This window comes from Dermacentor albipictus, chromosome 5, assembly GCF_038994185.2.
Source record: "Dermacentor albipictus isolate Rhodes 1998 colony chromosome 5, USDA_Dalb.pri_finalv2, whole genome shotgun sequence".
Taxonomy (NCBI): Eukaryota; Metazoa; Arthropoda; class Arachnida; order Ixodida; family Ixodidae; genus Dermacentor; species Dermacentor albipictus.
The window spans coordinates 32,770,648-32,791,131 of NC_091825.1; the positions used below are offsets into that span (position 1 = coordinate 32,770,648).

The 20,484-nt window shown below is 47.9% G+C and overlaps 1 protein-coding gene across 3 annotated transcripts in view; it reads left to right on the forward strand.

The window, feature by feature from the left end:
- LOC135908078 (probable ribonuclease ZC3H12D) overlaps positions 1–20,321 on the forward strand; it is a 151,171-nt gene extending 130,850 nt beyond the window's left edge. For all 3 annotated transcript variants that reach the window (XM_065439818.1, XM_065439820.1, XM_065439819.1), the window contains exons 7-9: positions 5,646–5,865; positions 8,526–8,933; positions 10,901–20,321. In XM_065439818.1, the coding sequence (XP_065295890.1) occupies positions 5,646–5,865; positions 8,526–8,933; positions 10,901–11,216 (944 nt within the window). In that variant the 3' untranslated portion in view covers positions 11,217–20,321. The remainder of the gene's footprint in view (positions 1–5,645; positions 5,866–8,525; positions 8,934–10,900) is intronic.
- The last annotated feature ends 163 nt before the right edge of the window (positions 20,322–20,484 follow it).

Genomic DNA, 20,484 nt, shown 5'->3' on the forward strand with positions numbered 1-20,484 from the left:
CACCGGTGTTGACGGGTTGGGTGTGGCAACGCCGGGTGCTGCCTGAGCCAGCCTTGCTCCATCCGGAGGATTCGTAGTGGTCGGCCTTGCGAGTGGTGCTGGGCTCGACACCGGTCCAACGGGTGCCGCACCACTGGCTACGGTTGCCACCTCCGAGGTAGGTGGTACTCCGCTGGAAGCGGCTGGTGCTGCCGCTAGTCCTCCTGCGGGCTGGAACTCAGTGGCAGTCGAGGGTGCTGGCCAGGTCCCGAGGCGAGGCCTGACATGGTCGGCGTGTCTGTGCCACATGTCCCCATCTGGCATGCGCACGAGCAGCGATGAGGCGCTGGCAGGGGACACCACCTGTCCGGCAGACCAGGGTGGGCCAGGACGGAAGTTCCTGGCGAAAACTGGAGCTCCCGACTCTGGCAAAGGCCCGGGACGGCACCCTTGGTCAGCAGCCAGCTTCTGCTTCAGCTTCTGCGTCTCTGATTGGGCCTCGCGCAGCTTGCGCTTGCTGCGGGAGACCTCGCTCTTGAGCTGCCTGTTGTGGCTCTGCAGGCTCGTTATAATGTGCCGCATCGCCCGGTTGATTGGCTGAGCCTGCTCGCTGGACACCGATGACGCCTCAAACTCAATGCGTAGATTCTCGTACTCTCGACGAATCTGCGCGATGTCCTTGAGGCGGATGACCTCCGAGCGAAGCTTCTTCTGGACAACGAGCTCCTCGCTTTCCATCTGCTTAATCTGGCGAAGGTGCGAGTTTTTGGCTGTCGACAGCAAGAAGCGACACTCGTCCAGCTGAGTCTTGAGTTGCATGCCCTCGTTGTACAGCACGGAGAACTGGTTCTGCAGGCACTTGTACTCGGCCGTGCTCACCACCAGGCTCTCGGGCAGCGACCGCAGCTCTAGCGGCAGCCGCTCCACCGTCTTCAGGGCCTCCTTGTGGTCATGCTGAAGCTGCTCCAGCTCCAGCAGCCGTGCCGATGCCAGCTCCCGCTGTTCCTCGAGCTGGCTCTGCAGGTCCTCCAAGCGCAGGGAGGCTACTCCGCCACCACCGCCAGAGCCCCCAAAATCCACATGTAGGCGGGACCAGGGTATCTGTGGGAACGGCCAGGGGGTGCTTTCCACATTACGCGAGGCTCGCTGATGCTCCTGGCAGATTTGGCAGCTCTGCACCACATCCAGGCTGGCTTCCGGGTACTCTGGCAGACGAATGCCCAGTGCGTGAATCCAGTTTCGGCCCAGCAGCATCGGCGACAACCCCTTCGTTAAGTAGAGAGGAAGGGTTGCCTCCCTGTCGCCAAAACGAACGCTGACCTGTGCCTGACCCTGGACCTGGGAGAGTTGCCCAGAGGAGCTGCGCAGCATCACGCCCGAAGCCTCGACGGACACGCCGGGGAAGGTACGCTTGAAGAGCTTCCCGGCCATTACAGACACGCTGGCCCCTGTGTCCAGCTCCATGGAAATGGGGTGCCCGCAGATTTCAACGGTCAGCATGTATGGCGGCACAGACGATGGTACAAAGCCTGTGTGCCACATGTTGAAAATTGGCGGGTCCTCAGCCACGATGTGGAGCCTGGCCGCGGAAGAACTTGAGCTTGCTGCGACACGCCTCCGCCGCATACGCTTGCGACGGCTACCCTGGCCGTGAACTTGTCTGGTACCTGGGCTTGAATCAGGCTGCTGCTTGCTGTTCGTCCTCCCCCTTCGGCATACAGGTGCCAGGTGCCCAGTTTTCCCGCACGTAAAGCATTGTGCTTGAGAGAACTGGCACTATGAAGGGGAGTGGGCACCACCACAGCTACCACAGGTACTGCCCTTTGTCATGAACTTGTCGACCGCCGCTTCTGCCGTCGGTGAGCCAGTCGCATGGGAAATCTCGCCGGCGTCCTTGGCGGCAGCTTCCATTGCCAGCGCTGCCTTCATGGCGGCGTCCAGCAAGGGGTCGGGAAGCTCCAGGAGTCGCGTCTGCATGGCAGGGTTGTTGATGCCATGCAGACACCAAGCCCGTACGGCAAAAAGTGCACGTACGGCAACAAGTGCAAGTACTACCACCCTGAGCGTGGAAACCTGCCTCAGAAGTCGGTCACCGAGCGGCTTGCAACACGAACGGTCCCGGAGCAGCGAGTCCAGCTGGTCCCCGAAAACGCAGGCACTCGCTAACCCTCGTAGCACAGCAACGAACTGCTCGAGGGTCTCTCCTTCCCAGCGGCTCCGGTTGTTGAAGCGGAAACGCTCCATTAGTGTGGACGGTGCTGGGTTAAAATGTGAGCCCAGTATGGCAAGCAGCTCACCCAGCATCTTAACGTGAGGCGTGGCTGGCTTGAGAAGGCCGAGCAGGAGGCTGAAGACGCGGGTTCCGCAGCTGGCCAGGAAAATGTCCCGCTGTTTGGCCTCGGGTGTATTGTTTGCCAGGAAGAACACGTGGACTTGCTCCTTGTAAATTTGCCAGGCGGACACATCTCCCTCGAACGGCTCGAGCCTTCCGTACAGCGGAAGGCTCGAGCCGTTCCGAAACACCGCCCCCGCAACGCGGGGGTGGTGTTTCGCCGCTCGTGGCGGTGTGAGACGCTCCGTAGGTACTCGTCGCCATCCTCGTCGCCAGCCTCGTTGCCAGTGTCACGAGGGTCCCACCCTCGTCGCCAGTGTCACGATGCACCCCGGGTCGTGAACAAGGGAGGGCTCAAGGCACCCTCCGATTGACGGACGCTCCGCAGCGTGGTGGTGCTGAACGATGACTGATTGGCGAGCAGCCGTGCTCGTCGGTGTTTATTGTGGTGCGGTGACCAATGTTGCCTGTCGAGTTTTAGTAGGCCACCGAGCTTGGCGGGCGAACCAAGATTATGCCCGAGGGGGCGTCACATACTTGCTACAGTCACAATGTCTCCCATTTCGGCCCACTTTGACCCATCAGCGCCAACCGAAGTCCGCACTGACATGAGCGGTTATGGCCCAACATCAACGTGGAGTGAACTCCGTCATCACTTATGCCTGCAGGCTACTGTCTGCATTGGAGCGAAATTACTCAATTGCAGAACGGGAGTGCGTTGCTGTTGTATGGGCAGTTGCAAAATTTCGCCCTTATCTGTTTGGCTGATCGTTCACAGCACTTCCTGTTGGCTCACCTCTTTGAAAGATCCTCAGGCAGGCTCGCATGATGGGCACTGTACCTGCAAGAGTACATCTACACAGTGGTATAGAAGGCCTGCACAAAGATGCAGATTGCTTGTCCCGCTACCCTCTGGCTAACTGTGACTCTTTGCGCACTGAGTCTATCCATTGCGTCTTTTCCATGAGCCAATAGCTTAACACCACCGACGAACAGTGTTAGGATGCCTGCTTAAAAGAAATAATTGTGCGCCTGGAATCCTCTCCCAGCATGTTCACCCTGAAGGATGGTACCTTATATCGGTGTAATGTGTACCCTGACGGTCCTGATCTTCTCCTTGTTATACCATCACACCTGTGCTCCAAAGTTCTTCGTGAGCTTCACGACACTCCAACCGTTGGCCACCTTGGTGTCACTCAAACACATCACCATTTGTGCTGTCCCTTGTATTGATCTGACCTAGCCCACTGTGTGTAGCGTTATTATCAGCGCATGCCAGCTCTGTTAATAGCGAAAGAAACGGCGAAAGAAACCGTCTGTGCTTCCTGCTGGGTATCTTCAGCCAATCGACATCCCACCTGAGCCCTTCTTCCGTGTCGGTTTGGACCTTTTCCTACGTCTGCTTCAGGAAACAAATGGGTCGCCATCGCTACCGATTATGCGACGTGCTACGCAATGACGCAAGCATTGGCGACCAGCTGAGTTACAAACATGGCAGACTTTCCCCTCCGTGACATAGTTTTGGTACACGGTGCCCCACGTCAGTTGCTGACTGACTGAAGCCATACCTTCCTGTCGAAAGCCATCGACGATATCCTGTGCTGCTGCACCACGCAATGCAAGATCACTACATCATATCGTCCCCAGACGAACGGGCACACCGAGCACTTGAATTCGACCTTAACTGACATGTCAAGTACAACAAGTACGTGTCAGCTGACCACCGTGATCGGGACCTTGCATAGCCATGCGTGACGTTCGCATGTAGTTCCTCCAGCCACAACACTGCTGGATACTCTCCCTTACACCTATTGTTCGGACGGGAACCTGATTTACCGTTGGGTACATTTCTTCCTTCCCCTGCAACTTTGGCTAATGATTATGCATGCAGCGCCGTTGCACAGGCTGATTATGTGCGGCAGATAGCCTGTAGTAGACCTGCTGCTTGCCAAGACAATCAGAAGCACCTTTATGACCAGAGACATTGCGACGAACATTTTGCTCTGGGTGCTCTCGTGCTACTTTGGACCTCTTCCTGATGTATGGAGCTTTCCAAAAAGCTCCTTCTTCGCTACACGGGCCCATACTGTGCCCTTCGACAAGTGACTGATGCCACGTGCGAGATCGTGCGCTAATCCCTCTACATATTCTGTTCTGTTGTCCAGCAGCGTTGTCCACGTTTCCGAACTCGAGCTTTACCACCCGTCCTCTGCTGTGGGTCTTTAGTGTTGCTGGATCGGGGCTTCTGCCGCCAGGGGTCATGCTACATGCTACTCGAAGAAGCTGATGTCGACCTTTGGATTTAGTGGGACGTACCCATAAGCACTCTCTGGCTGATCTAAGGACGTCGACGTGCCTTGCTCGATGTTGGCTGGCTTCTATGTTGGCCAGTGCTTGCTACCCCTTGTTAATACACGTTGTAAATAGTTTGCCTTCTGTGCTCCCACATAACAATATTTACACTTTTAAGGTGGTGTCGCCACTGATGATGTGCAGTTTGGATTTGGTGTGGAAAAAGAAGGGTGAGCAGTGTATGCAAATGTGGTATTCACGTAAACGTTTACCACTGCGGAATGCCAGCCCTGTGTGAAACTTCAGCATGAATCAGCCAGAAGTTTAGCCGAGAAAAACAAAGTGAACCAAAAGCGGACATTCAATATACCCATAAATGCACTTCTGCAAAAAAAAAAAAAGGAAAAGTCCCAAACTTTTTGTTGCCAATTCAATGTTTTCGTGTTATTCTGTGTTCAAGCACACAGAGCCCTCTTATCGTTTATGAAGACGACAAATCTAGACTACCGACTAGTATAGCCTACCATTTTCCTACAATTTTTGTGCTAAATTGTGGACCACTTGCTGGGCGTTAAGTGCCACCCAATATGTGTGGCACACATGTAAGTTTTACTCTTGTGTTGTTCTTCACTCCGCTCCTCCCCCATATTAAAAATTTTATCTGATTATCTTAATATCTCTCCTCTTCTTCGTACGCTATTCTTTTTCTCTGCACTTTTTCTCTTCTAGAGCCGGCAGGCATGGTGGCCAGTTGCCAGCTAGTTCTCTTCCTCTTCTTTGTGATTGTTTTCACGTGTGCAAACCAAATAAAAAAGAAACTATATAACATTAAGATGAAGACATCTGTTAGGTGCAGCACCTTTTTCCTAAGCACAAGTTACCGTTTACTTACTGCAGTAATTGCTCGTAGCAACTGTTGCCACACCCTCACTAACCAGGCACACACTGACTAAATGCATTGGGTTTCACGTCCAAGTGCTGAGACCCGTTTAGACGACAGTGAAGAGTGACTGGCTCTTGTCCTGCCATTCCTGCCTCACAGGCGAACTGCTCAAGACAAAAAGCCTGCCACCTGGTGCGACTGAAGCGATGCTCCCCAAGAAGAAAGCGCCGCTCTCGAGGACTAAGTCGTCGGTGCCACCTCCGTCGGCGTCTCTGCTGGGTGCCGACCTGTTGGAGGCTGACGGTGGAGGCCACTTGTCGGTGGCAAAGCGGCTCTCGGATCCTGACTCGGGACTGGGAGCATTCTCACTGCCCAAAGGGTGAGCTGCCGAAATTACCCCACATGTCAAGAAGACCGAAAAATAGCTTCATGTTTGCACTGCTGGTCTACGCACGATAGTGTTTAATTTATTTAACTCACACATATATATATATATATCTGTGTTTCATTTATTTAACTCGAAATTAGCAATTATGTAGTACTGAAAATCTTCTTGCAATCACGAAATCAGGCAGTTGCTGTTGGCGGGCCCAGCTGCTTGCGATGACATTGCATGAAAACATTGCAGAAGCGAGAGCAAGCAATTTTTTGCTATTTTCGACACGAGATTGCGAATTCCCTGCTGCATGTAGTGTAATAATATTTGGCTCACATGTTCACAGCCCCTCTGAACATATGGGTCAGCAACTTTTTCTTACTGTATGTTCAAAAAGGGTATGATGGTCTCTTCAAGCAGTGTCATAAAAAACATTGTTTATTAAGAAGGCAGAAAAAAAAATGGTTAAAGTGGCCCTAAAGGCAAATATTAAGTCAACGTGGACTGGTAAAATACTATTCCAGAAACCTCACAGCGCTTCTTTCGAGCCAAGAAAAGACTTTGTTCAAGGGAAAATCGCATCTGAAGGGACTTCGTACCTTTCGCGCAATTCAAATGGTTGGCCTCCTGACTGAGGGAGTAGTGACATTGCACATGCCATCACCGCCACTATTGCCGTCATTGATTAAAACTGCGCCCGACAGAAAAAGCTGCAGCTTCTTGCACAAAGCCCAAGCATGTGGCCACAGGGAAACGGAACCAAGACAGTGCGTTGGAATCGCCGCATCAACTGGTTTTGGTCAACTGGCGTGGACCGTTTGGCCATCCCACAACATCGCATGGACGTAGAATTCTCTGCTACTTGTAGTTTGTGTGAGTTTCTCAAACCATCAAAACCAGCACAGCACTATGCCATAACGAAACTGCTGAAACGCAAACACGTGGGCGGCACAGAGTCCAGCGAATACGAAATCTTTCGACTGCCCACGTCGTTGTCGAGGGTAACGTCAGTGAGTTCTTTTTTCTAACCAACAAACATAACTGGACAAGTAGCATCTTTTTCCATGTTATAATGCATTGCGATGATCTTTTTATTATGAGAGGCTGAGTGACAGAATTATAATGAGGAGTGCCTACATCATCGGGTTACTACTTGAATGGCCCAGGTGATTCGCAAATCATGTCCTGCATTTACCTCAATTTCACGGTTACTAAAACTTTGTTTGTGATAATATTGACACCTTAGGCATTCTTGAGCATTAATCTGACTTTAGCTTGAATTCATATTTGCCTTTAGTGTCCCTTTAATGAAGAATTTTATTTACACTGAATTATAGACAGGCTGAATTTTACATATGCTTATTTACATGCAGTACATCTCACACACACACATGCACACACTCACGCATGCACACACATGCGTCTGTGGCGTTCGGTGTTAGAGGCCAGGTACGTACCTCAAAGGCAGCCGCGTATGCTAGCATGGTAGGAACATTCACACGAGGTTAAAGCTTACATTAGTTAATAATTGACACTCCGCATGGTGGGAGCACGTTTGGGAGGGAAATTTGGGGCATCTTTGTCTACTCTTTGACGAAGCTCATGCTGGTGTAGTTTGTTGTAATTGTGTTTCTTTCTTTTCCAACCTGATTCACACATCAGGCTGAGGGAATGAACATCTCCTTTACCAACATGGCACCTTCGTGGTATAACATATTGCAGCATGCCCATAGCTGTAGCAACTTGCCTAGATGCATCTTGAAACTGTAAAAGTGCACAAAGATGAGAAAGAAGAAAGGAATCATGAGGAATTTAACTTTCTTGATAGTTAGACTCCTTAAAATTTGCAATGTTGCCTTCAAAAGCTTTAAGCCATGATCCTTGACACGAATGCCCAACCCTCCTACTCTGTTTTTCGCGTGCATACATTTGTCTCCTCTCAATAAAATTTTTCAGTTGTGAGCCAGTGCCTCATCTGGTCTTCTCTCTTCGTTCTCGCCTTTGTGTGCTTTCACAGTTTCAAGATGCAAGTAAACCTTCTAGCTCACTTGTTCATTCTGTTGCCTAGATGACATAACATTAACGAGGAATGCTTAACTGCTTGAGCAATGTCATAAGGGACTTCTTTTTGCAGCAGTGCAAAACATGTTGGCCTTGTGTATTCACTGAAACTTCACATAAACTTAAGTAACTATAGAGTTTTAACTCCTCCGCAACCTTCTTACCATTTGCAAATTATTGGTTACTGTAGGCACAAACATGAGCGGCCAGGTTGCTGGTGCAGAGCTTGACCAGACAAACACAGTGCTATTATTGCAGTAACAAAGTCTATTCTTCATCTTCGCTTGCGTAAATTTTCAGCAGCAGCATAATCATGAACACGTTGCCTTTAAAGTTATTTTTTTGGCAAAAACACTAAGGGGACATAAAACGTGTCTACTATAAGGCATTGTGGTTAGACCAAGTGTCACAAGATGTTGCTGCCAGGGTTGCTGCTGCCGTACACCTCTCTAGTAACCCAGGCAACCACAAACGGTAAGAACTCTGTGGGCTCTCTATTGTCTGCTCGCATGGAGTGCTGCTCATTCCAGCAAAGCATTACCTGCTTTCAGATTTTCCTTAGACCATGTAGTAACCAACTGCTGCCATTTTTTTTCATGCAGGAGTCCCGTACTGTCGCCTGGCGGTGCAGGCAGCAGTGGTGACGACACTCTGGGCAGCGGCAACCTCCACCGCAAGCTCCAGCGGCAGCTCACGCTCAACCCAGCATGCGACCCACGGCTTTACCAGATGCGAGCCGCGGTGTCTTCGGGCCTTGTTCCGCCACCTGCGGTGAGCCTGGCGGAAGCCGTGCACGGCCGTGCGGGAAGCCAGGAGAACCTTCAACACCGAGCTCTGGGACGGCTGGCAAGCGACTCTGGCCTGGTCGCCACGGCTGGCGCAGGTTGGGGCACTCTGCCCGGGGCACACACAGAGGTGACACGCATCGCCAGTGCGCCGGACTCGACGCGGCAGCAACGGTCGCAGCAGGCGGCAGCAATTCAGCGCCTCAGTAGCACGTCTGACACAAGGTCAGCATGAAGCTTCGGCCGTTGAGAAAACATTGAATGTCATAACACATGCGACACCTATGTCTGGTTTTTGCACGCCAATGTGCTGGAAGTGATGCATTTTTGGTGATGCATGTAATGGCACCATTGCCCTTGCAAACATGATGATCAGAGCCCCGTGTGTGAGATGTTGAGGCTGACTATGTGCGTATTTACTCATTGCAAATGTTAAATGTAACAGAAATAAACAAAAAAATTGTGCAGAAACCATCGGCGATGATTGCCTATTTAAGGGAATAGCCCGAATGAATTAGCGAGCAAATGAACAGGCAAATGGTTACCTTGCAGTGTCCGACCGTCGACCTACCATGAAAACGTGTGAAAGAGCCAGAGAAAGCTGTTCGTTTTAAAATCTTTCACGTATGTGTGCCAATGAGACTAGTTTGAAGTTTATTGAATACTTAGTGCAGATACAAAAATATTGATATTTAGTACAGAAAAAGGTCCCATAGTGTAAACACTGTGGGGGACCTTTTATAGATAAAAAAAAAACACTAATACTACTTCACAGCAAAAAGGCAGCGAATTATAAGAATACAAAAATGCAAATACAATTGCAAATACATAATGAGGCAAAAGAATAATACCATGGAAAATATAAAACGACAGGGATAAGGGTTAAGTTGAAGTAAGAAACAAAGCAAACACTATTAAAAACGACAGAATTGAAGTTGTGTGTTAAAAGACATATTCAATAAACGGAGCTATAAGTTAAACATGAAATTGCGAAGCTGATGTTTGAATGAAGCACATTTAAGGTTAAAAGGCAATGAATTCCAAAGTTTGACTAAAACAAATGCTACTCTTTGTGAACCATAGTTAGTTCGTACCTTAGGGAGTATAAAATTGTTATTGGAGGAAAAGCGTGTAATATTTGAGTTAGTAAGGTGTCAGATAAGAACAAATTTGAGAAGGTTATGGTCTTGAACTGCTTGATAAGCAAATGTGCAGACATTAAATTTGATTACATTATCAATATTCAGTATGTGCAGTTCCCGGTACAGATCAGTAACATGTGAACGTCGGTTGCTTCAGGTGACAATGCGAATGGCTTGATTCTGTACATGTTGGAGGGATGAAAGGTGGCAGTGATATATTTGACCCCAGGAAGCAATACAATAATTCAGATGACTATGAATGAATGCATAATATAAGGTGAGCAAAGTAGTCAAGTCAAAGTAACATCTAGCTTTTAGTAATACCCTAATACCATAGGAAGTCTTCCGCTGTAGCTCATTTATATGCAAATAAAATTTTAAGCGGGAATCAAGTTTGACCAACTTGTACAGTAAGGAGTGTGAAGCTGTATGAGGGCGTTCTGACACACTGGAACTCTTAGGAGCTGCGTTTGCTGCTACCCGATCCGTCCAAGCATTTGGAACTGCTTCACTATATCCAAGTTTGGTTGCATCTATGGTCTCTGCTGCTATATTGGTCGCATGTTCCTGTATTCTCAGCTGGCTGTACAGTGCCGGCTCCACTCTGTGCAATGCACCTGTGCCGCAGCACCACATGAAAACCACTGTGGACTCTTTGCTACAGCTTCACTGTGAATAAAACAATTATGACACATTTATACAGCTGAGAAACAAAAACAAAGACAGATGACTGCAAAGCAAGGTTATGTGAATACTTCTCCAAGTAAAGAAAGAGAAAGTATACCTGTCAATAATAATTCAGCTGCGCAATAAGAAACTGTCAGAACGCGCATTTGTTTTTCATGTGGAGCAGTGTGTCAGGTGGCTTGTACCAAATTGTTTACAGTACTGTCCCGATGGATCCAGTATGGCACAAAGTGCCGACACATCGATTCAGCTAGGTCACTTGCCAGTGAATCGTGCAGCATTTTAGGAAGCGCTGGGCTGCTGGAATTCACAGCAGCAGCACCAGCTTCCGAATGCCAAGCTCACCGGCCATTTATTTTGCAGGCTGGACGCATTCCCGCTGGCGGGTGCGGCCACACCGGTGCCAGCCGGCCAACTATTTCCTTCTTTCCCAGGCCTGAGCCCCCACGCCACTGCTGGGGGGTGGGGGGGCCTGCCCATGAGCAGGCCACCACCGCCACTGCCGCTCGAAGTGGGCGCACCACCACTAGACACAGCTAGCCCCCGCTACCGCCTCTACTACCACCTGTCGTCCATCTTCCCCGAGGAACAAGTGCGCGCCGCCATGGACCTCTGCCCCGAGGAGACCAACCCGCAGAAGGTGTGCGCCGCCATCCTCGCCATGTTCCCCAAGGGTTAACCGAGACACACCCCACCGCCTCCATTTCCGGCGGGTCGTTTCTTCCCTGGCATGACGCATAGTGCCATCTGTTGTCGCAGAGTTGGGTGGTGGGCTGGAGGCCCCCGGTTGTGAGCGGGTCATGCATTGCCGCCACATTGTTTGTCGCTGCATTCCCTCGGTCCTGGGAGCACTTCCAAATGGGAAGCCTACAACACTTCTCCCAAAACCTCACGGTGGGAATGGTTGTCTCGATGGTTGTTGTGTGCGTTGCACCTCTGTGAGGATGCCACAAACGTAAGCAAACGTGCATGTAGTGCTGTCTTGTCCCTGCATCCCCAGCAACCCTGGGGGCAACATATGGGCTCTTGAAACCCGCATCATCTTTCTGAGGGAGCACGGCACCTATTCTTCGGCTGGACGTTCTGACAGCTTGGAGTCTGATACAGAAAATGTGCGCGCATCACCTCCTCCTGCACTGTTCCTCTCGGTGCCGACTGAGCAGATAGGAAGCCTGTGAGCGAAGCCTTTCCCATCTTTGCGGTGTTCTTGGTGTTTACAAAATGGAACCTGTTTTCTGGTTCTGAGATGAGGTCAAGCTGGTGTGTGAACGTGGGCCCACTTTTGTTTCGTCCATATTTGACCGTCCCCTGACGGCCAGCGGAAAGGGTGACTCAAAGGCAGAAGCCGGGAACTCGGACATTGTTTCCCGCTTGACCCCTTCGTCCTTTTGCAGGCCCTGTGCTTGCAGTCGTAACTTCAATCGTGCAGTGTTGATGCTCTCAGGTCTATTTGCATTTCCTAGAAAGGTGGCATAGGAAGTGAGGATGGAGGAAAGATTTAAATGGAATCCCCCACCCCCTGTCGCAGTGCGGTCTTGTAGTAAATTCTTTGCTCTCGTCATGTTGGCAGGTTGCGTGCACTGTGCAGTGATGCGCGGGTCACCGAATGCACATACAGGGCGACCTTCTCATTTCCTGTGCTTGTGCCAACACACAGCCGTTAGACTGTTGCCACTCATGCGAGGTCCCAGTCACTTTCATTCAGTCGCGACTAAGCAAGGTCACTTTTATGGGAATGGCCATCTGAAGTGTGTAGAGATCTGTCAAAGTAGCAAGATGGAAGCTTGTGGTGAACAGTCACGTCTGTGCTGTCTGCTGGCATAACAAGTATTGCTGTACTATCGAGCTGTCTTTGCTGTTAGCTTTATTTATTAGTTCCAGTACGTTTTGGTGGATTCATCATGCGTAGAAGCCACTAGTTCTGAGATCGGCATAGCACAACAACAAGCGCTGGAACGTAGCAGCACACATTCCTACTCTCACCAACAGTGGCGATGCTTCTCAGAAGACTGCACTGATGGTACTGTCAGCCATACGTTCGAGTGTTGCTGTCAACAGATCTAAGCTGTGTAATTTGAGAAAGAAACGCATGCGTGCACTATGTGTAGGGCGTACTAACGTGGTTCTGCATCGTCATTGTTGCATGCCTCTGATATCACACACTGCAGCTTGGTGTGCGTCTGCCCGAAGAGGCAGCATGCCTGCAACCGACAGATGCTCTTTCTGCAAATCCAAGTTTGCACTTGCAAGCTGTGCTCTGTGGCCTCACACTGTCAACCTTCTCATTTCTGGTAGTGTGTCTTCAGGAAGTCAGGATGGCCCACTGAATCGGACACAGCTCCCAAACTGATGCCTCGCGTTGCCGTGCCAAGTGAAGTCTGAGTTCTCGGTCTTAGGGAACTAGGAAACAAACTGGTTGGTGTGTTAACGCTCTTTCTCGTTACTTACACGCACAAGTTTTGAAGATTATGTGTCAGCGGCCACATTGGAAGGCAGCTACGTGGCTGTAGGTTGAGTGGATGGAGAGGATTCTACTTGATTCAGCCCTTTGTGAACGAAATGCCTGCGTAGGTGTGGCATCTTCAAGGGCACACGCTGTGCTTTGTTTTCTTGTCACTAGTTGAGCATTAGGTGTTGGGTACTGTACTAACAGTTGTCTTATGATTATCTGGAGCAGGGCCATTGGTATCGCAGCAGGGTTCATTGGTATCGTTTGTAATGAAAGTAGCCTCAAAATTTTTTGTGAGCCATGCAGCTTCTTGCGAAGCATTGCCTTTCTTTATTTTTTTGTTAGGAGGAAACGGTTCTCAGTAGTATGTTTCCTGCGCACAAGCTCTTGTGCCATTTCTCGCTTTATCATGCATTGCCTCAACGACAGAGATGCAAGTGGAAAGGGGGTGGAGGCAGTTAGCTTTTCTAATGTTGATGCATTTTGCACTGGATTTTTTCTTGCATCGCTAAGCCCTCACTTTGGAGGACCCCCTATATACTGCAAGGGTCTCATTTTTACTGCCGCAGCAATGTGTTAGAGGCACGTTTTTTCAAAGTTCCCACACAGACATCGCCGCGATCTTTTCCTTTCTCTTTTATATGGCAGGCCTTTTGTGGTCATGTTTGTACACTGTCTGTCTCGTGCGAAATGTGCAGTGCGTTTTGCTGTCCCACACTCTTGAGGCTGGGGTGTCTCATTCACAGTGTGCTGGCAGGTTTTGCAATTTTTTATGGCAGGCATGCCATTTCTCCTGAGGCCTCCCAGTCTGACAATCTCACAGCGAATGTTGTGCTGTTGCGCAGTCTAGCTCCTCCAAATCTGCGCTTGTGTGGGCAGTCTGCCCTAACACTGTGCGTGTTTTGTGCCGGGCTTCTGTCTTTGGGTGCAGTCAACAAACGTGGTTAGCTCAAGTGGTTGTTCACTCACGAGGGGTCCATGCCCAAAGCACGTTCGTTGCACCCTTTGCTAGCTTGCTAGCTCCCACGCTAAGGGTGGAGCGTGTCACAAAATGCAGGGGCCCTTGTCTTAAGGCACAGACAGTGCAGTGGTTAGCCTTGCCTTTGCAATGTTGTGGTTGAGAGGTGCGAGCATTTCTCGATGTAGCATTGAGCTTTTCTTCAAGGGGGGGGGAGCTGCTTGATGAATGAGCCTGTGTGCTTTGAACTCCCGTCAAAACCCTTCGGGTGTGAAACCTCAGAAATTATTGGCGAATTTAGGATTAGAAGGACTAGGGCACGCACCAAAGAGCAAGCATGAGTTTCTAGTGTTCTAGTTCAGCTTAAAAAGATGTGGGGTTGGATGGGTCACGTAATGCATAGAGTAGGTAACAGGTGGGCTACGAGGGTAAACGAACACAATGGATTGTCAAGGGATGAGAAACGCAGTCGTGGACAGGAGAGGATTGCGTGTTCTGATGAGATTAGGAAGCTTGCAGCTTACAGTGGACAAGTTGGTTTGCCACGGCTTACAAACGGCACCAGGAAGCATGAAGGAGGACTGGCAAGACGTCAAAATGATTGTAAGTTGCAGGCGGTTTGCAGGAATAGGATGAAGCCCGCTGGCACAAGACAGGTGTAACTGGAGGTCACTGGGAGAGGTGTGGGGGGCCAAAGCAGACTGACGACGATACTGATCACGATCGAAATGTGGTGCTTGGGGCCACTTGCACGGTCGCAATTTTTTATTCCGCACCCTAAGCGCGCCTGTTGGATGGAAATTATCTTGAGTAGCGTCAAGTGGTACGAGAGAGCACGTTTCGCTACATCGATGCCGACATTTCTGCACGTCACTGCCAGGTTTGACAGCATACTTGCCTTGAAACACCAGAGTGCAACACCTCGCCGCCTGTTATTGCCCAAGATATGGGCCTTACTTGCAGTATTTGATGTGGTACCTGCATCCTGCTGGTCTGATTGAAGGCTCATGATCAGAAAGTTAACGACCCACCTGTGGTTCTAATGTGAAAGACTGATTTTTTGGCTGCCCTTTTTTGGATGCACCAACGAACCGAGCGTTGCGTATGGCTGCGGGGCTTTGGCCCTTGGAGCTTACAGGTGATGTTGCTACTTCGCAATCCACTCCATCCCAACTATCCTTGTCCCAGGATTAACTAAGAAGATATAATAATAATCAAGGATCATGTACAGCGCTGCAGTCCTTCTCTATCTAGAGTGCTGCTCTGCAGTTTTTGCACTCTGTCTTGGGCTGAACAAAGCGGTGTGTGAATGTGTGCGAGTTTGTACATTTATATGTTTACACTGTGTCACAAAAGAAGAAAAAAAAAACTGTGTGTGAAATAGGAAACCAATGTTTGTTACTACATGTAAAAGTGTTGTCTTCAGTAGACTGTGGTTGCACATGTTCTAGAAGCAAGCGGCGTTCCCACTATTCTCAACATGCCTGTCAAATGTGAACGTTGTAAACTGCGCATTTTAGACATTCCTTCGACCATGTCGAGCATGGGTTGTGCTCTTGAGGCTCACATTGCGAGTTATGTGGGGTCGTTTCGGATGGCGACTTGACTTTTGTTGAAACATAGCAGCATCAGCCAGTGCGAGGAAAAAAAAAAAGGAAAATGTGGTATGTCCTCATACTTGGGACTCTGGGCAACCAGCCATAAGAGCATAAAGTTGTTAATGAAAAAAAAAATTAAGGAATCGACTGCAGCTGCTTCCTTGTGTGCAAGGCTTGCACTAAGCCCCCGTTGCTGCGTAGATGCAAGAATGTGCAAAACATGGCCGGATGTGCTGCGGGTGTGTACAGATAGCAACGATTACGATAAAGCTGAGGCCTTAGAGGTATCATTTGTCTTAGCACTGTGCTTTTAAGGAGTAAATGGTCAATTAAACCTCCACTGTACGCAGGTCATCTGAGCCAGCAAAGAAAGATTTTTTTCTTTTTTTATTTAGCTTTAACCTCTTTTAGTCAGATATTATGAATGCGCTACTGTAGGTCGTCGCTTGTAAACATGGTGACAAGCCGCAAATCTTTCTCTGCAAGAAGGTTATTACCTATGTCAAAGGTGCGCTAAAGAGGTGCTCCTTAGCACCATTTATACCTAGTTTCCTTAGTTATGTAACATTTGGTACAACTGAGCTCTTCGGAGCAGTTTGTGCCATGTTACCATTGTTGACTTATATTGTTGCACATGGTTTGGAGTTTCTGACTGGCTTTTTGACTTTGCTAGTGACAACGGACAACATCGCTTTTGTTAGCCTTTTATCCTTTTTGTGCTGCCAATAAGTCCTGCTTAATCCTTGTTAATTGCACCACTCTAGTTTAATTGTTGTTTAAGATAACACATATCACTAGGAACAGTTGTGTGATCATCTGACTGTACAGCTAGGCTCATCACTCAGCTTATAGCCATGAATGGAGTAGCACAAATTGACAAACAGCTACTCCATTCAGCTCAAAGCTTCCCGTTTCATACCATTGGCTGCAGTGATGGCTGGTAATTACTGTAGTTTTGGTAGCTGTCTGTCAGTTTGGAAAAAATAGTGCTTAATATTATGGAATTTTGATGTCACTAGCACCTCTGCATCAGAATTTTATTGGCAGATGTAGCCGAGAAAATGGTGAACAAGTTACCAAATGTCACAGCTGTTTCGATTAAATGGAGGAAGAATTCTTCTGAAGTGTCAGTGTCTCCTACATGCTCGCACATTCTATCTGACCTGCGCAATGGACCATAAGTTTAGTCCGTTTTGAGGATACCAACCTGTCATAACAGGCCCTTTATTTAAGACAGTCAAGAGCACTGGCTGTCGGTTGCTTCTGTGCAAACATCTCCACTTTGTTCAGACACTTGACTTGTTTGTTTGCCGCAAGGGCTGGATGATCTGTTTCATGTTATTTTGATTCTTATTACCTCTGTTATTAACTGCTATTTATTACACCACAGCCAAGCAAACCAAGCCATTTTGTAAGTCCCAAGGGGTTGTCTGTTTGTATGTATGTGTGTATGTAGATGGTCCACAGCAAATTTTTACCTCTTTCCCAACTGTCTTCGCATCGGTTCTTTATGGGTTACTTGTATCATGCTGCCTAGTTTTATTATTCAAAAGTGAAGTGGATGCCATTGAAGAAAATGTTGGCATTCTCTCTTTTGTAATATTTTTTCTCTGCTCATGGCATTTGTTTGGGTAGCCGCTATTCCTTGGTCAATTTGTTTTCCATCTTGTTGTCCGAGTTGTGCAAAGTTTGTGCGAGATTTTCATGTCTTGTGTAGATAGCGCTGCTGGCTCTGCTCTGAACGCATTTAACTGTGTCACAAGTTTTTCATCTTAGTAGTAGCTTTGTATCATAGCAAATTCCTTTTATTTGTTTGTTTGTTTTACACCGACTGTGAGACTGACATAGAAAGTTGATATAAATTATGTTCATTTTGCAATCTTATAATTCTGTCCATGTTGTATTATTCATGCAGAAATAGATTCCTTATAAACTTCACGCTGATTCTGTACGAGTAATGTAGACAGCAAATGGAATTATGACAATGCAATAGGGGCTTTTCCAGTTGAGTATTTAAAGACCTGTCAACAAGTGGCAAGTCATGAGCACATTTGTCATGAGCAGAAGTCTGGAGATCGTAACTGCCATAGGTGTCCTTTTTTTGCAGCCTGGGCATACGGTCTGAAATCCATTGGCACAGCCCACATCTTGTTCGACCAATGCGTTGCATCGACAAAATTTTATGTTAGACGGCAGTAGCATCGGAGATATTTTTTGCAGATGCCGAGGTCTTTAAACTTTCCCCCCCAAGGGTACATAGAACTTTCTTCTTTTTGGCATAAAGAACAAAAACTTCGTTTGGGCTATGTGCCCTAATATCTTGAACAGTTTCTACAGGGCGTTGGTCGTCTTTCTTGCAGTACGGCACAAGGGAGTAGTTTGTTTGCAAATTCCTTCTCATGAAAGCTACTGCTCTTTGCTCCCTGCCCCCTAATTGCCCGCTAGGGCATGTGTTGCAAATTATACATTGCACTTCAGAAGGCTTGGTGTTGTGACAAGACCAGCCTTTGTAGAAACTGAAGAGGAGTCTTCTTATTGTAAAGATATGATGTTTCAAGAGGTGTTAAGTTTCCAGGGGGTCTACTTGCTGGCTCTCTTGGAGTGCTTGATCCCCGTACACCCATCTTTCCAGAGGCATGTTTCAGGGGCAACACAGTTGATACATATAGCTGGCAGTATGAACATTGATTCTTTGGAGACGGTGTTTCGCAGAGATGCTTAAGGAGAGCATGTAGAACAGTGTGCAAGCTAGAGCATGCATGCAAAGTTAAGCATTGAAAGCTAGGCACTGTTTGGCAGCCAACCGAGTGTGCGAGAGGCACAAGCAGTGTTGCTTTGCCGCACATTCAGCTAAAGACAATGACACATTGACATTGCCAACGAGTTACTAGTTGGAAGGGCACCTTCTGGGCATTCAGGTACCGTGGTGATGTTACGGCAATCAAATTTTTTTCTTAAATGTGAGAAACCCTTCTGCTGCTTTATAGACCCTACTGTCAGTGAAAGCGGGTCTTCAGCACTGACACATTGTTGACTAGGCAGCCCCTGTTGGCTGGAGCATTACAACAGAGAGTTGTTGACAAATGTCTCTCCCACTTGGATTTTCTTGCTTTTGCCGCTTTACTTTCATTTTTCTGTACACTGAAAAGTGGATTGCTTCTGACCCGTCATGCTGGTCAGGAGATGCAAGTACGTTGCTTTGACAACGCTGTTATCGTTGCAAAAACTTGTTCGTACATTTTTTTTTACTTGCACCCCACCACTCTCCTTTTGCAAGGTCCACTCTCTGAACTGACGAAAAGAATGTATATAATCGAGGAGGATTCTTGCCTTCTCCCACATTTAGTGTCCTTGGCACAGCTTGTTTCTCGTTCTAGTTTTATAAAAACCGCTGCTCCCGCAAGTCCCTGATGAGTTGACTTGTGCATGGGATGTAGAGCTTTTGACAAGTATACTGCATGACTTTAGAAATGCGGTACGTCATCAACAAGTAGCATCATTCAAGGCACAGTGTTTGATGAACTGTCACTGTTGTAGTTTACTGAATGTTACAGCCTCATTAGTTTAGTGTATAATTTATGTCAGCTGACTACTTATCAAATTGCAGTGAAAGTATCAGCAAAAAAATATTTTTGCCTCGCCTAACTTCAAACTTGAGATCTTTAGGTGAATCGCACAGCTCTCGAAAAGTGTTACGAAGCCAGAAAAGTCCCACAAATTCAGCTGAATTTATTGTACAAAGGTTGCACAAATTGTTAGTTGTAAAAAGGTCGTGCAAATGAATAGTTGCTCAACCTTTTGTACAACTATTTTGCACAATTTACAGTAGCGTGAAATTGTACAAAGGTTTCACAAATTACAGTTCTAGTTACGAGGATGCATTTGTGTTGTTACATGGCGTCTTGCTTGAAATGAACAAGTAGTGTTCTCATTGTTTGACATCGCCTGTGTCTTGGACAACCGTCAACAAAGTTGAGCCCGACTTACTTATGACTCGCAAATAATTGGCTAATCGTACACAACTGCCAGAAAAAATGCTGGTACAGCTGTTGATCGAATGCTGCTTGGTGGAGTTTCTGGATCAAGAATTCAAAACACTTCCTCGACCCCAAAGGAGGTGGTTGTGTAACAACTGTCACATGCTTTCCTAGCTTGTGACTGGCCAAGCTAACCATGCTACAAGCTTATAGCCAAACGCTCCTTTGACTTGCTTGCATGCAGCTCGATTACAACAGCAAGGACATCCAACCTAGGATTAGCTTCAATTCAAGTGCAAGCCTGTGGTAGTTTTCATTCACGAGAGACAGCTGCGACAAGCACCTTGCTAAACTACAAGCCAACTTCTCGGAAAAGTACCGTAAATCATTTAAATGCTTCCGTTTTGCTTTTCTTTAATGCGACTACTGCAAGGTTGTCTCCTCCCTCTAGGTGCATGCGGGTCTGAAAGGTTGAGAGACTGAGGTGGCAGTGGCTGAGCCCTGCGACTAATACCAAGTTTTGCTACAATACCATGTATTGTCATGTACTGTATGGGGTCTTGTGATATGCCACTCCCCGTCTCGTTTTTCTTCTCCCAGTCGCTTCAGTTTCAACGTTTTACGTTTCCCTTGACTTTCTGCCATGAGACTTGTTTTCTTGTTGTTGGCAAATACTTTTTTTTTTCTTCCTCAGGCCATAAATGTTCTAATATGAGTGCTTTTTTTTTAACATTATGGATGCGAGTATTTAATGTGTGTCACTTCTAATGGCATGTAATAAATGTTTTGTCTTTTTATTTAACACGACTGCTTTGACTGAGTCTTTGTCACATTCAACAGAGTACACACCACTGCATGCAGCTTTGTCACGAGTTTAGCGGACGTGTATCTTTGTAACAGGAAATTTGGCACAGCTGGCTTAGCTCACCGAGCTTTCATGCTCAAGACCAAGCCGTATGGAGACC